The 14,186-nt window shown below is 37.5% G+C and overlaps 1 protein-coding gene across 1 annotated transcript in view; it reads left to right on the top strand.

The window, feature by feature from the left end:
- Window positions 1–14,186, top strand: part of CCDC67 (coiled-coil domain containing 67) — a 141,089-nt gene that overhangs the window by 30,039 nt on the left and 96,864 nt on the right. The window contains exons 2-4 of the mRNA XM_006897180.1: window positions 3,904–4,075; window positions 6,606–6,701; window positions 12,781–12,915. Coding sequence (XP_006897242.1) covers window positions 3,904–4,075; window positions 6,606–6,701; window positions 12,781–12,915 — 403 coding nt within the window. The remainder of the gene's footprint in view (window positions 1–3,903; window positions 4,076–6,605; window positions 6,702–12,780; window positions 12,916–14,186) is intronic.

The following is a 14,186-nucleotide window of genomic DNA, read 5'->3' as shown; positions in this document are numbered from 1 at the left end:
CATCCTATCTCCATACCTTTTCAACCTATATGCAGAACAGATTATCCGGGAGGCTGGGCTCTATGAGGAGAAATGTGGGGTCAGGATTGGTGGGCGATTTATCAACAATCTGCATTATGCGGATGGCACAAGCCTGCTTGCTGAAACTGAGGAGGACCTGAAGCGCCTGCTGCAGAGTGTCAAGGACTGCAGCCTACAATATGGATTGAGGCTCAATGTCAAGAAGATAAAGAAAGAAGCAAACCAGTATAAAATAAAAATTTTCTTTAAAAATAAATATTATCACTCCAAGAATTTATTATTTACTAGATGGTAGAGTGACAGGGATGAGCAAAACTTACATTGTTCTTTCAGGACTTAAACCAGCAAAAAAAAAAAAAAAAAGACAAAAGATATTTGCAGTAAAGTATATTTGCTGTTATGAGGGAGGAAAAAAAGTGGTATGAAATTATGAGGTCATATTTCTTGGTTTTCCACTTATAATAGTTCAATTCTATTTCAATCATGTGGTTTATGGAGAATTTAGTATTTTCTTCAAATTAAATTTCAATTTTGAGGTGAAATTAAGAGACTTTGAACCTTCCAGAAGTGCTAGGAGAAAGTTTCAGAAAACTTCTTTTATCAGAATTAGTAAGTCTACTCTTCTGGTTGCTTAGTGGTAAAGAATTGCCCTGACAATACAAAGGTTTGTGGTTCAAGTCCACCAGCTGCTCCTCAGGAAAAAGATGAGCAGTCTCTTCCTGTGTAAGAACTGCCTCTGAAAACCTAGAGGTTTGGCTGTGGGTCAGTTCTGGCTCAATGGTACACAATAACCACTGTTGAGTAAACCACATTCAGCTGTTAAATAAACATTTTTATGTACCATTGAGCAGGAACTAACCCATTGCTGACCCTCTGGCGGGTTTTTAGAGTCAGTTAATTCTATGGGAAGAGATTGCCCATCTTTCTCCTGAGGAGCAGTTGGGAGATTTGAACTGTTAGCCTTTGGGATTTTAGCACAATTTCTTACCTCTAGGCCACTAGAACGCTCTGTTGAATAAACTAATCATCCCTTATTCCCATTAGCTCTGAATATCTTGGAAAATTATTCTGGAAATTAAAAAAACAAAACTTCTGACACCTGTTTTTAACCCTGTGGCAATGGTGATAATTTGCACTGAATACTTCAAGCAATTCTTGTTCAAAATATATTATCTTTCTTGGTGTGTAGTATACAAAAGGAGTGTAAGTGAAAAGCACTGCCTAGGATCCAGTTCTGACTCTAGCTTGACTCTTCCACTAATTAGCTACGTGATTTTGGACTTGATGAGGCTTCAGTTCTTCAAAAATGTTAAATGATCCTTAGCTTCTAGAATTCTGATTTAGTAGGACTGCTTGGAGGAAATGAAATACTTTTGTACCTGTCTCTCCTCCTGTTTTGTCCCAACCACAATAATATTTCAGAAGCTCATTGCTACCAGAGAGTGAATCCTTAAGTAACTTATTCTCTGATGTGGACATCTGTGTACTCCTTAGGCTAAATCATTAAGTGTCAACAACCACCTGTCTATTCAGTTTAAGTAACTGGACACATTGGTGAGTCCCCGTGGAATAGTTCAGCTCCTTGGAAGGAGAATCTTGGCCAATTTAGTAATTTTACCTGTTACCAGAGGTCTTACTCCGAGCACAGTCGACCTTCCTAACAAAAAAGCAGTACAAACCAGTTTTGCCATTCAAGTCAGTCCTGACTCATGGCAGCCTTATGTATGTAAGGCTCTGCCCTGCAGGATTTTTGCTGACTGATCTTTTGGAAGTAAATCATCAAGCTTTATTCCCTAAGTGTCTCTGGGTGGACTCAAACTACCACTTCTTCTTTTATCAGCTAAATACATTATAACTATTAAACTACCAAGAGATTTCTTATTCCACTGCAACTCAAAGGCATGCAGTTCAAATCCACCTGCTGCTTCATGGGGAAAAGATGGCCAATCTCCTCTTATGAGACTGCTTCTGAAACACTATAGAAGGGTCAGCCCTTTTTGGCTGGGCAGTACATGACAATGACATCATAACTTAGAGCCAAGGTATTGCTGCTTATCTGACTGATGACATCTGATGATTTGAACACTCACTTTACCCCCACCTGCCTGATCAAGTTGTTGTTATGTGCTGTCAAGTCACTTATGATTCATAGTGACATAACAGCTCTGAAGCGTGCCCTGTTCTGAGCTGTCTCTGACACACCTGCCCCCATTACCACAGTCACTGTGTCAATCCATCTCATCTGGGGTCTTCCTCTCTTGTGCTGACCCTCCACCTTCCCAAGTATGGAACTGGTCCCTAAGGGCAGTATGCTCAAGTTATGTGAGACAGACCTTCAAAATCTTTGCCTTCAAGGAGCAACTTGGTTTCACCTTGTCCAGGACAGACCTGTTAGTTTTCTTGGCAGTCCATGATATGTTCAAGACTCTTCTCCAGCACCACAGCTCAAAGGCATCAATTCTACCGGTATCCTTAGTTATTATCCGGCTCTTTGATGCATAGCGAGTAATTGAAAAGACCATGGCCTGGATCAGGCACACCTTCGTCTCTAGACTGACATCCTTACTCTTCAGCTCTCTGGAGAGGTCCCTGAAAGAAAATTTTCCCATTGCAATTTTTCTTTTGATTTTCTGACTACTACTGCCAAGAGTGTTGATTGTGGGGCCAAGCAAGCTGAAATTGCAAACAATCTCCATCTCTTCTCCATCTATCATGATACTGCCAACTGACCCAGTGGGGAGAATCTTTGTTTTCTTGATGTTGATCTTCAATCCACATTGAAGGCTACAGTCCTTAACTATATGTAGAAGATGCTTCAGGTCTTTCTCAGTCTCAGCAAGCAAGGTTGTGTCATCTGCTTAAGGCAGGTTGTTGATGAGTCTTTCTCCAATTTTGATGCCACATTCTTCCTCATAAAGTCCAGCCTCCCAAATGATCTTTTCTGCATATAGATTAAAAAGGTGTGGAGTTAGTGTGCATCCCTGATGCACTTCTTTCCTGATTTTGAACCATGCAGTGTTTCCTTGCTCTGTTCTGATGATGGCTTCCTAGTCCACGTATAGGTTTCACATGAACATAATTAAGTGTCTGGGACTCTCATTCTTGTCAAGGTTAGCTGCAGTTTGTTGTGAACCATGCAGTCAAATGCCTTTGACATTCCTCTACTCCTCTGTGCTTTCAGCCTAGATCTATTTGACATTAACCATGATGGCTCCAGTGCCCTGGGTTCTTCTAAACCCAGCTTGTATTTCTGATAGTTCTCTGTCAATGTATTGTTCCAGTCAGTTTTGGATAATCACAGGTATTTGTGTATTTACACATAAGAACATCAGTCCTTAAGCAGAATTAAAAATTTTCATAATTAGCATTTTACCTAAAATTAGACAACTATAAAAAAAGAGTATTTAAAAATATTAAATGCCAATACACTGTTAATGATGAAATTAACTTTTCATTTTAATTTTTAAAAATTGGCCTCCTCATTGAAACAGATGAGGGAGGGAACTGTATAAAAGAAATATATGATTAGGAATTATTGCCGTGACAAGAGTCCAGAGTAAGAGCTGCATAGTAAAGTGGTCTCAGAGAGGAGACTGTGTAACAATGAAAGAACTTTTTTCCCAAAGAAAAAACAGACCTGGGGGGTGGGGGTGGGAGCAGGGAGGAACATGTGCAACAATGAATGAATGGAAATCTAAGTTCTTTATAAACTTTCATTAAAATCTCAATTTAAAAAAATTGGCCTCCTATGTTCTGATACCTCCTATTTTACTAATTGACCAATTTGTATAAATAATAATCAAGATACTTTGATCAGTAATTTGTCTTGCCTTCACATTTTATTCCTTTTTAAATTGTATTTTTATTTTCTACTTTTTCCAGAGCTTCTCCTTGTGAGGCTGAGCTTCAGGAATTAATGGAACAAATTGACATCATGGTAAGCAACAAAAAATTGGATTGGGAAAGGAAGATGCGGGCTTTAGAGACACGGTTAGATCTTCGAGATCAAGAACTGGCAAATGCACAAACCTGTCTGGATCAGAAAGGTCAAGAGGTACTGAAAACACTGTTAACAAATCATTAATTCCTCAGGCTTTCATAAGTAGTATTTAATCTGTCAGAATGTGTTTTTCACCATGCATACTCTTTATTCAAGCAGCAGCATTTACTTTTTTCAAAGTAAATTTCAGGAAATAATGTACTATAAATGTGTTCAATTAAACAGTAACATTCAGAACCTAAATCCATAGGCATTCCCTGATGCTCTTAGACATGAGATCAATCCTATCCTGAAAAGTAAACACACATTTACTAGATGTCAACACTCTTGGCACCAGCAGCCTGGAAATTAAAAGATCATTGCAATGGGAAAGTCTACTGTTAGGGATGTCTCCAAAGTACTGAAGAGCAATGGTGTCTCTTTGGAGACTATGGTTAGTCTGATACAGGCCATGGTCTTTGCAATCACTTGCTATGCATCAGAGAGTTGGACAATGACTAGGGGGGATAGAAGAATTGATGCCTTTGAGCTGTAGTGCTGGAGAAGAGTATTGAAGGTAACCATGGACTGCTAGGAAAACAGATTCATTCTGGAAAGGGTTAAACTGGACGGCTTCCTGAAGGTAAGGATTCTGAGGCTTCTTCTGACACACTTTGGACATGTTGTAAGGAGGAACCAGTCCTTGGAGAGGGTCATCATGCTTGGGAGGCTGGAGGAACAGCACAGGAAGGGAAGATCCGCTATGACATGGATTGATTCAGTGACTGGAGTAATAGGGATGGGTGTATCGGAGACAGTGAGATTGGCACAAGACAGAGCAGGATTTAAGGCTGTTGTACATAGGGTTGCTATGAGTCACAGGTGACTTAATGGCACATGACAAAAAGAACATGAAATAAATACATTCTCAAGCAAAGATGTCAGTGATTTAGCTGCTATAGAAACAAAGTAGTCATCAAAATGAACTGCGGGCAAAGTAGAGTTTAGGAGCATTTACTGCTTAAAATTTGCATCAAAAATATTTCCCGAAGGAAGTAAAATGTTAAGAACTGATTACCGAAAATAGTTTGGTGAAGCTGGGTTTATAAACCTAAATCACCCCCTTCAGAGGGTTCTCTGAGTCCTTGTCTTCTGACTGCCACGGTAGGGACCACCGACCAGCAAAGGAGTTCAGGAAAACCACATGCCTTCTAGATTGGCAGTTTTTGTATCTCTAAATTTTTCTTTTAGTCTATTAGTAAGAGAAATGCTGCCTTTATCATTAACTTTTTATTTAACAGTTTATTAACTGTTTGCTTAGTGTTATTCCTTCTCAGTGGAACTTAGAATACGTGGGGGAAGAGGGCAGGGATGCTTGGCTTTTCTTTTTTTTTTTCCTAGTAAAACCATGACATCAGATTTGATGTATTTAAGGGGTTGTTCTTTTACTTCTCTACCTTTAATGGCAGTTAATGTAAGCAGTTGCAGCACCTGTTTTTTTAAGCAGACAAGTTTGGCAAGCTGGGTCCCTAAGAACTGCTCTTAGATATTTTTGTGTAAGTTCTTAATTAAAGTCCAAAATTCATTTCATGGTACCACCAAAGCAGAGCTCCCATTGAAGACTGTTTGGTACCATCTAGTAGAATTTGGCTCATAGCAACCCCTTGGGATTTTGTAGACTATATAATCTTTACAGAAGGCTTTAAAGCACTTCTTCTCAGTTCAGTCATGGCCAAAGAAGTAAAGTCAGAATGGACTTGAATTTGTAAAATGTGGTTGAACTGGGATAATAAAAAGAACAAGAAAGATGATGGGTCAGTATCCTGCTAGGAACTTTACCTCTCTTTCAGAAAACAGGGACAGCATGCATATTGAATAGCAACCAAATCTCTTGAATGGCACAGTCAAAAACCACGTTGTCTCACTCAAAGATAGTGGTGAACAACATCTGCCACTATCCAGTCTCCCACATCAGGCTCATGAGATGACTCAGTATAGATCTTCCAAGTCTTCCATTGTAGAGCTGTGACACATAATTCTTCCCCATTTGGTTATCATTCCACTTTCTCCAAATTTTTAAAATTCTGTTGTATTTTAATTTCACAATCTCGACCACAACTGAAATAATTTTAACAATTTCAAAGCTCTGTTTCATAAGACCAGACAGCCAGGTCTTTGTCACAGAGAGCTACTTGCTAGATTTAAGTTGCTGACCTTTTTGTTACTGTCTGGGCACTTTATTAACCACTGTGCCGCTAGGGGCCCAAGAAAGCAGCTGAATGTTAGCAGAGCATTGATGGCATATAAACCTCTCAGAAAGACAGTATAGAGCAAATTCTTATCCTTAACTTAAAATGTGAGCAGTAAGGCTATTTTGTTAAATGCTCATACCATACTGCCTTACCTAGTGGAATATTACAAGTAATGTTGGGGTTTTGTTTTTGTCAACTTAGTTATTACTGGCTTACTTTAAAAACTGAAGTTCACATATTTGTTTTTGGTTTGGTGCAGTAGTTTTATTTTAATTGCACTCCTCTTTGTATATTTTCTAATTTTGTTGGGCAAAATTTAGAAGCAGTAATGTAAAATTTTGTGCTTAACACAGGTGGGATTACTTCGACAGAAGTTGGACAGTCTGGAAAAATGCAACTTAGCAATGACTCAGAATTATGAAGGACAGCTTCAAACACTAAAAGCTCAAGTAAGGAAACATCTTGAAATTTAATATACATTTTGATATATTGACTTTTAAATTATGCTTATTTATTAAAATGCAAGCAGAAGTCTTATAATTTTAGTTACATGTTTGATCTTTTCCTTTATTTTATATATAATAATTTTCTACTTTTTTACTTCATTAACTCTGTATATTTAAATATCCTTTTTTCTTTTTTTTGTTTGGGTTTTTTAAAAAATTTTACTTTATGTTGGTTTGCTCACAAAGTTTGTATACATAGGTTTCACACTATTCTTCATTCATATTGTGTTTCATACAATCATTCTAATGCCTTATGTTTTATAAAATCAGTCACCGTTGGACCTTGCTCATGATTTTTCCTTCTTGGGGGGAATATTAATCTGAGCCACTCATTCAATGCAATGTTTATCTTCCACATGATTCACAGTGCATGCTATAAAAGCACCTGTATCATTACTGGTAAGAATCCCTTTAAATAATAACACTTTGCTAAATTAGTAATTCTCTATTCTCAAGAGACTTGTGATTAATTAAATTATGATAATTGTCTATGTCAACAAAACAAAAATTCTCTTCTGCAGTCAGTCATTTTCTAATAATGATATGTTTAGCCTGTGGCAGTTTAAAATATAGAAGTTTGCTATTAAGAAATAGATAATAGAAAAAAAGGAAACTGGCTTTTACTACCTTGATACTTTTAAAAGCATTCCACAATGAGAAAATGCTTCTGAATATTTTGTGTGATGAGAGAGTGCATAATTTTTTTCTTAATTATCCCTATGTTTCCCCTCTGAGCTGGCAAGCAAAAGCCTCCCCTTCTGCTGTACATAGAGCAGTGGTCATCTAAGCATCTCAGTTGACTTTGACCTAGAGCAACCTTGCATACAACAGCCCATCTTACTGAGGCTCTTCCTTCCTTCTCTGATCCTCTACTCCTGTATGAGGAAGCACGAGGTTTTCTTCCAAAGACTAGCCCCTTCTGATAGCATGCCCAAAGTAGGTGAGACTAGGTCTCACCATTCTTGGCTCTAAGAAACACTGTGATTACACTTTTAGGACAATTTTTTTTTGTTCTTTTGGCAGTTCATTGTATATCCAATACTGGTCACCAGCACTACAAACAAAGGCCATAAATCAAATCTTCTTTTGTCTTCCTTATTCATTGCTCAACTTTCACATACATATAAATCAAATGAAAATATCATGGCTTGGGTAGGTGTACCTTAGTCTTTAAACTGATATCCTTGCTCTTTAGCAATATAAAGAGGTCCTTGAACAGCATATTTTTCCAGTGAAACACATCTTTTTATATCTTGACTGCTGTTGCTGTGGGTATTGATTGTGGATCCAAGTAAAATGAAATCCTTGACAATTTCAGTCTTTTCTCTATTTATTGTGATGTCATCTATTGGTCCAAGTGAGAGAATTTTTTTTTTTGTTTTCCTGATGTTGAAGTATAAGTTTTTAATCTTCTTTAGTGAATTACTCCAATTACTCTTCAATTTCAACAACCAAGGTTGTGTCTTCTGCACAGTGTAAGTTATTGATGCTTCTCTCTCCAGTCCAGATGCTATATTCTTCTTGATATACTCCGGCTTCTTGAATTATTTGTTCAGCATACAGATTGAGTAGTTAAAGAGAAAGGCTGTGACCCTGATAATCATGTTGTTGTTAGATGCCATTGAGTAGAATGTGACTCGTAGCAACGCTATGAACAACACTATGAACAAGATCTGAACCTTGCCCTGTCCTGTACCATCCTTACCATCTCTGATATGCTGAAGCCCATTGTTAATAGTCATTCTGTCAGTCCATCTTGTTGGAGGTCTTCTTCTCTCTCTCTCTGACTCTCCACATTTCCCAGTATGATGTCTTTTTCCTAGGACTGGCCCCTCCTGACAATATGCTAAAAGGATGTGAGGCAAAATTTGGCCATCTTAACCTCTAAAGAGTACCCTGGTTGCACTCCCTTCAGGAAGTGTTTGTTTGTGTAATTGTTAGCTGCAGTCAAGTAGCATATCACTCATAGTTACCCTGTGAGAACAAATCTGAACCCTGCCCTATCCTGTGCCATCCTATTGGCCCCTATACACTTGAGCCCATTGCCATAATCACTGAAGGTCTCCCTTTCTTTCATTGATTCTCCATCTTTCCAAGCATGATGTCCCTTTCCAAGGAATAGCATCTCCTAACAATATGTCCAGGGAGCTCTGGTGGCCTAGTGGTAAGAAGCTGTGCTGCAATCCCAAAGGCACATGGTTCAAATTCACCAGCTACTCAGTAGGAGAATGTTGGGCAGTCTCCTCCCATGTTATTAACTGCCTCTGAAAACTCAGTGGAGAGTCAACTCTTACTTACTCAAATCAATTCTTACCTGATGGCACACAAAAACAACATTTCCAAAATATGTGAGACAAAGCTTCATCATCCATGCCTCTGAAGATATCCCGTTATTCTGTTCAAATAACATGTTCTGTGTTTGAATAACATGTTTCAATGTATTCTGTGATGCGTCTACAAGCCAAGAAGCCCCAAGAATTTCTTAAAATCACCATAGCTAAAAGAGGATTATGGAACATGTTTTCCCCTTAGAGCTTCCAGAAGAAATCAATCCACTTAACACTCTACTTCACATTCTGCTTTTCAGAACTATGAAAGGATAAATTTATGTGGTTTTAGTTCCTCTCATTGTTACAACTGATTGTCAGATGGATCTTGGCTAAAAATAGAGAAGGCCACAAGGATGTCTTTTTGTATTTTGTTGACTGTGCAAAGGCATTTGACTCTGTGGCTCACAACAAATTATGGCCCAGAACACTCAATTGTGCTAATATGTAACCTAGACATAGACCAAGAAGCTGTTGTCCTAACAGAGCAAGGGAACACGACATTGTTTAAAATCAAGGAAGGTGTGCATGAGGGTTGTACTCTTTTTCCATATCTTGTCAGTCTGTGTGCTGAGCAAATTATTCAGGAAGCTAGACTTTATGAAAAACAATGTGGCTCAGCCCTTGCTGCAGTAGACTACAGCTTTCAATATCAACATCTCAACATCAAGAAAACAAAAATCCTCACCACTTAGCCAGTAGACAACATCTATAATAGAGATAATGGAGAAAAGATTGAAATTGTCAACAGTTTTACCTTGCTTGGACCCACAATCAACAGCCTTGGTACTAGCATTTGAGAAAAATAAAGATGTATTGCATTGGGGAAATGTGCTGTCAGGGACCTCTCCATAGAGCTCAAGAGCAACAACGTCAGTTTAAAGACTAACGTGCACCTGATTCAAGACATGGTCTTTTCAATTACCTGCTATATATCTACAAGTTGGAGAATGAAGAAGGATGAAAGAAGAAGAATTTATGCCTTTCAGTGTGGTGTTAGAAAAGAGTACTGAATAACCCATGGACTATCAAAGAACAAACAAAGATGTCTTGGAGGAAGTAGTGCTCATTAGAGGCAAGGATGGTAAAATTTCATATCACATATTTGGATGGTATTAGGAGGATCTAGTCCTTGGGGGAAAAAAGACATTATGCTGGGAAGGATGCAGAGTCAGAGAGAGAGAGGAAGACCCTCAACAAGATGGAGCGACAGTGACTGTAACAATGGGCTCGACTATATCAGAAATGGTGAGAATGGCCCAGGAGAGAGCAAGGTTCAAGTCTGTTGTCCATAAGGTCACTATGAGTCATAGTCAGCTCAATGATACCGAACAACAACAACTTCCTCTGAATCTAACTATTAAAACCAAAATAACTCCTTGAATAAGTAAAGCACTCCTGAAAAAGGAAAACAAGGTAGGAGGCATCACACTCCCTGGTTTCAAATCCTACTACACAGCCATAGTGGTCAAGACAGCGTATTACTTGTATAGAGACAGACACATAGATATCAATGGAATAGAATTGAGAACCCAGAAATCAGCTCATCTATCTATGTTCAAATGAGTTTTAACAAGAAAATCAAATCAGTTAAGTGGTGAAATGACAGCCTTTGTAACAAATGGTGTTGGCAAAATCTGTAGAAAACTCAAGCTAGACCCATACCTCAAACCATACACAAAAACCAACTCAAGGTGAATCAAGGACCTAGGAGTAAAACCAAAGACTATAAACTTCATTAGAGAAAGGCTTGGAAGAACTCTAGACTCTAATCCACAGTATGAACAGTCTTCCACGCATAATGAAAAACCTACAACCAGGAGAAAACAAAACAGATGAATGGGACCTTCTAAGAATCAAATCCCTATGCACATCAAAAAACTTCTCCAAAAAGTGCAACAATGAATGAATGGAAATCCAAAATCTCTGTAGATGTTCATTGAAATTAATTAAAAAAAAAAACAAAAAACCACAACTTCTCCAACAGTGTAAAAAGGAAAGCCACAGACTGGAAAAATATTTGGTAATAACACATCTGAAAAGGGACTCATATCTAAAATTTATAGAATATTCCTCATCAAGAAAAAGGTAAACAACCCAATCATAAAATAAGCACAGGCTATAAATAGATACTTTACCAAAGAAGACGTTCATATGGCAAACAAACACATGAAGACATGTTCTAAATCCCTAGCTATCAGATATATGCAAACAGAACAGCTATGAGATTATCATCTCACACCAGTAACAATAGCAAAGTTCAACAGAACAGCAAACAATAAATGCTGGCACGTTTGTGGAGAGATTGGAACCCTTAAACACTGCTGGTGAGAGTTTATAATGGTGCAACCACTATGGAAGGCAGTTTGGCACTTTCTTAAAAAATGCAATAGAAATGCCATTTGACACAGCAATTATACTCCTGGGAATATACCTTAAAGAAACCATAACCACCATCCAAATAGGTATATGCACACCCATATTTATTGCTTCAGTAATATATACAATAACAAAGAAACAGGAGCAACCAAAGTGCCCATCAACAAACAAATGGATAGAAAAAGTATAGTGTATTCGTACAATGGAATACTATGCAGCACTGAAAAACAGTTAACTCAATACATTACACAACATGGGTGACCCTGCAGAACACTATCTGCATGAAATACCTCAGTCACAAAAGGACAAATACAGCAAAGCACCACTCTTATAAAAAAAAATCTGACCTGAAGGTTTGAGAGGAGAATAGGATAAGAATGCATAGATATGAATATTACACTGGAATAGATGAAGGAAAGAGTTGTTTACAAGGAATATATGATTAGGCATTATATGAACTGCAATTGCCCAGACTAAGTACATTGCAAAAATGACCAGGGTGAGGTGGGGAGAGGGAAGTAATTGTGCAAAAATGAACAAATATTTTAAAAAAACAGAAAAAGTGAACTGGGAAGGGGGAAGGGAGGATGAGGGGGTAAAAATGTGCAACAATGAATGACTGAAAAGCTAACTTTTCTGTAAACTATTGTTAAAATTACAATGAAAATAAAAATTTTATATTAAAAAAGTCTCAAAAGATTAGAAAACATGGGAGAAATGTTTCCTAAGAAATACTGACACATTCTGCTATATTTAATCTATTATTTGAAGTTAGACCAGAATGGAAAAGAAATATAGCGTGTAAGTTTAGAAAGAGTTATTTGTAAGAAAATAATGAAATAGATTTTTATTTAACTGTATATTTCATGTTATTTGCATCATTTTAATAATTCGTATTTCTTTTCTTGATTAAAGTATAAAATTAAGTTACTGAAATTAAAATTGTCAACACAAGATGGCACTAAATAAAAGACAGAAAATGTAGGGATTTTTTTTGTGAGCTTTGCTACATATGGTTAAAACAAAACTGAACAAAACATTTATCAAGTGAATCATTGTTTAACTGTGCAGTTAATGAAGTTCCAAATTTACATGAAAACGGAATCGTGCTCAGCTTCAATAACTTCATTTTAATAACTGCTTCTGTCTTCACTAATTAGAACATTTCAGCTTTACTGCATTTTCTAATCATGACTTCATTTTCAAAGAGAAACACAAAAAAAGAGAGCTATGTTGTTGTTGTTGTTGTTGTCTAGTGAAACAAAATTGGAAATAACTGGTAAGAGTGAAATGTTAACATTGTCTATCATTTGCAGTTTTCCAAATTGACAAGTAGCTTTGAGAAACTGAGACTGCACCAGATGAAACAAAACAAAATTCGACAAAAAGAGCTACCACACCTCAAAGAAGACATGCCGTTGGAACTGAGCAATTTGAATGAAAAACTGGAGGTGAGATCGGTTTCCTTGTTTTCTTCAAGCGTATTAAAGATGGATTTTTATTATTGTTGTTGGTTTGGATTATTTATCTTTAGTGCTCACAATGGTTTGTACAGCTGTGTAGCAAGCACCGTTACAAATCAACTTTTTATTGAATATATTTTCTAAGTGCACCTTTCCTTCAGGCACTTAGTGAATTAAAACATCACTTTGATTTATATGTCTTATATATATATCAGCACTTGGGGAGAGCCAAAAAAGTAGTTCAAAGAAATTGCAGATGTTGAGTGAAATTGAAGGACACCCCTGGGGTCACTTAAAGAGAATATTTAATAAGTCTTTTAATGGCTTTTTAACTATTAGGTACTTAAATCCCAGAGATACCTCCTAACAGTCTCCAGAACAGAGCTTGAAGTTTCCGTGTGTTTTGTTTTTTCTTTAAAGAGGTAGTATCGCTTTAATATCTGTACTCCTTATCACCCTGCTTCTAAAATCTCAGTGTCAAATAAAGGTCTCCTATATTGTGGAGCTCTACTGGCCTAGTGATAAGTCTGTGCTGCAATCCTGAAGGTATGCAGTTTGAATCCACCAGTTGCTGTGCAGGAGAAAGATAGGCGGTCTCCTCCTGTGTCACTAACTGCCTCTGAGGGGTCAGTTCCAACCGGAATGGTTAACAACAACATGCCATATATATCCTTTTCCTTACTGCCTTAACTTTCTTTAACCTCAAGGAAAACAAAATAGGCTATATTTCTTCCCTGTGCTCTTGAGTGTTGTAGCTACAAGTCATATAACAGCAGAGAGATTTTAACCATAAATCCCGATTATGTAACCAAAGCCAGGTCCTCAGAGCTGCTCAGTTAGCATTTTTAATTGACCTTTGTCATGTTACTGTCTCTGTTGTTTTCATTCTTTTCAAGCCTGGAGTGTAGTCCTCCTCTGCCTCCAGGCTCTGCTTCTAGTTCACTGAACAGCAATGTGCCTCCCAGTCCCCCTTACTAGAAACTTCTTGAGAGTATTTATTTGATCTCTTCTTTCTCTTACCCTTCACTCTCAGTCTAGAGTTGTTTGCCACTTCCTCCTGCTATCTCCTTCCTTCTCCTATCTAATTGTCAGTGCCTTGTTTCATATGTCACCATTTTCCTGAAATTTTTCTTCAGAAGATCTTTAAGAGCAAGAGATGGGGGGAAGTTTCAATCTAAGCTCCAAACCAGTCAATTACTGGAACTGCAGTGGAAGTCTTGTGCTTTATCTTTTAAATTCTTGCAACTTTTACATCCTGC

This window comes from Elephantulus edwardii, unplaced genomic scaffold (assembly GCF_000299155.1).
Source record: "Elephantulus edwardii isolate Elephantulus edwardi_28Jun2011 unplaced genomic scaffold, EleEdw1.0 scaffold00203, whole genome shotgun sequence".
Lineage (NCBI taxonomy): Eukaryota > Metazoa > Chordata > Mammalia > Macroscelidea > Macroscelididae > Elephantulus > Elephantulus edwardii.
This window is presented reverse-complemented; position numbering and strand designations above follow the sequence as displayed.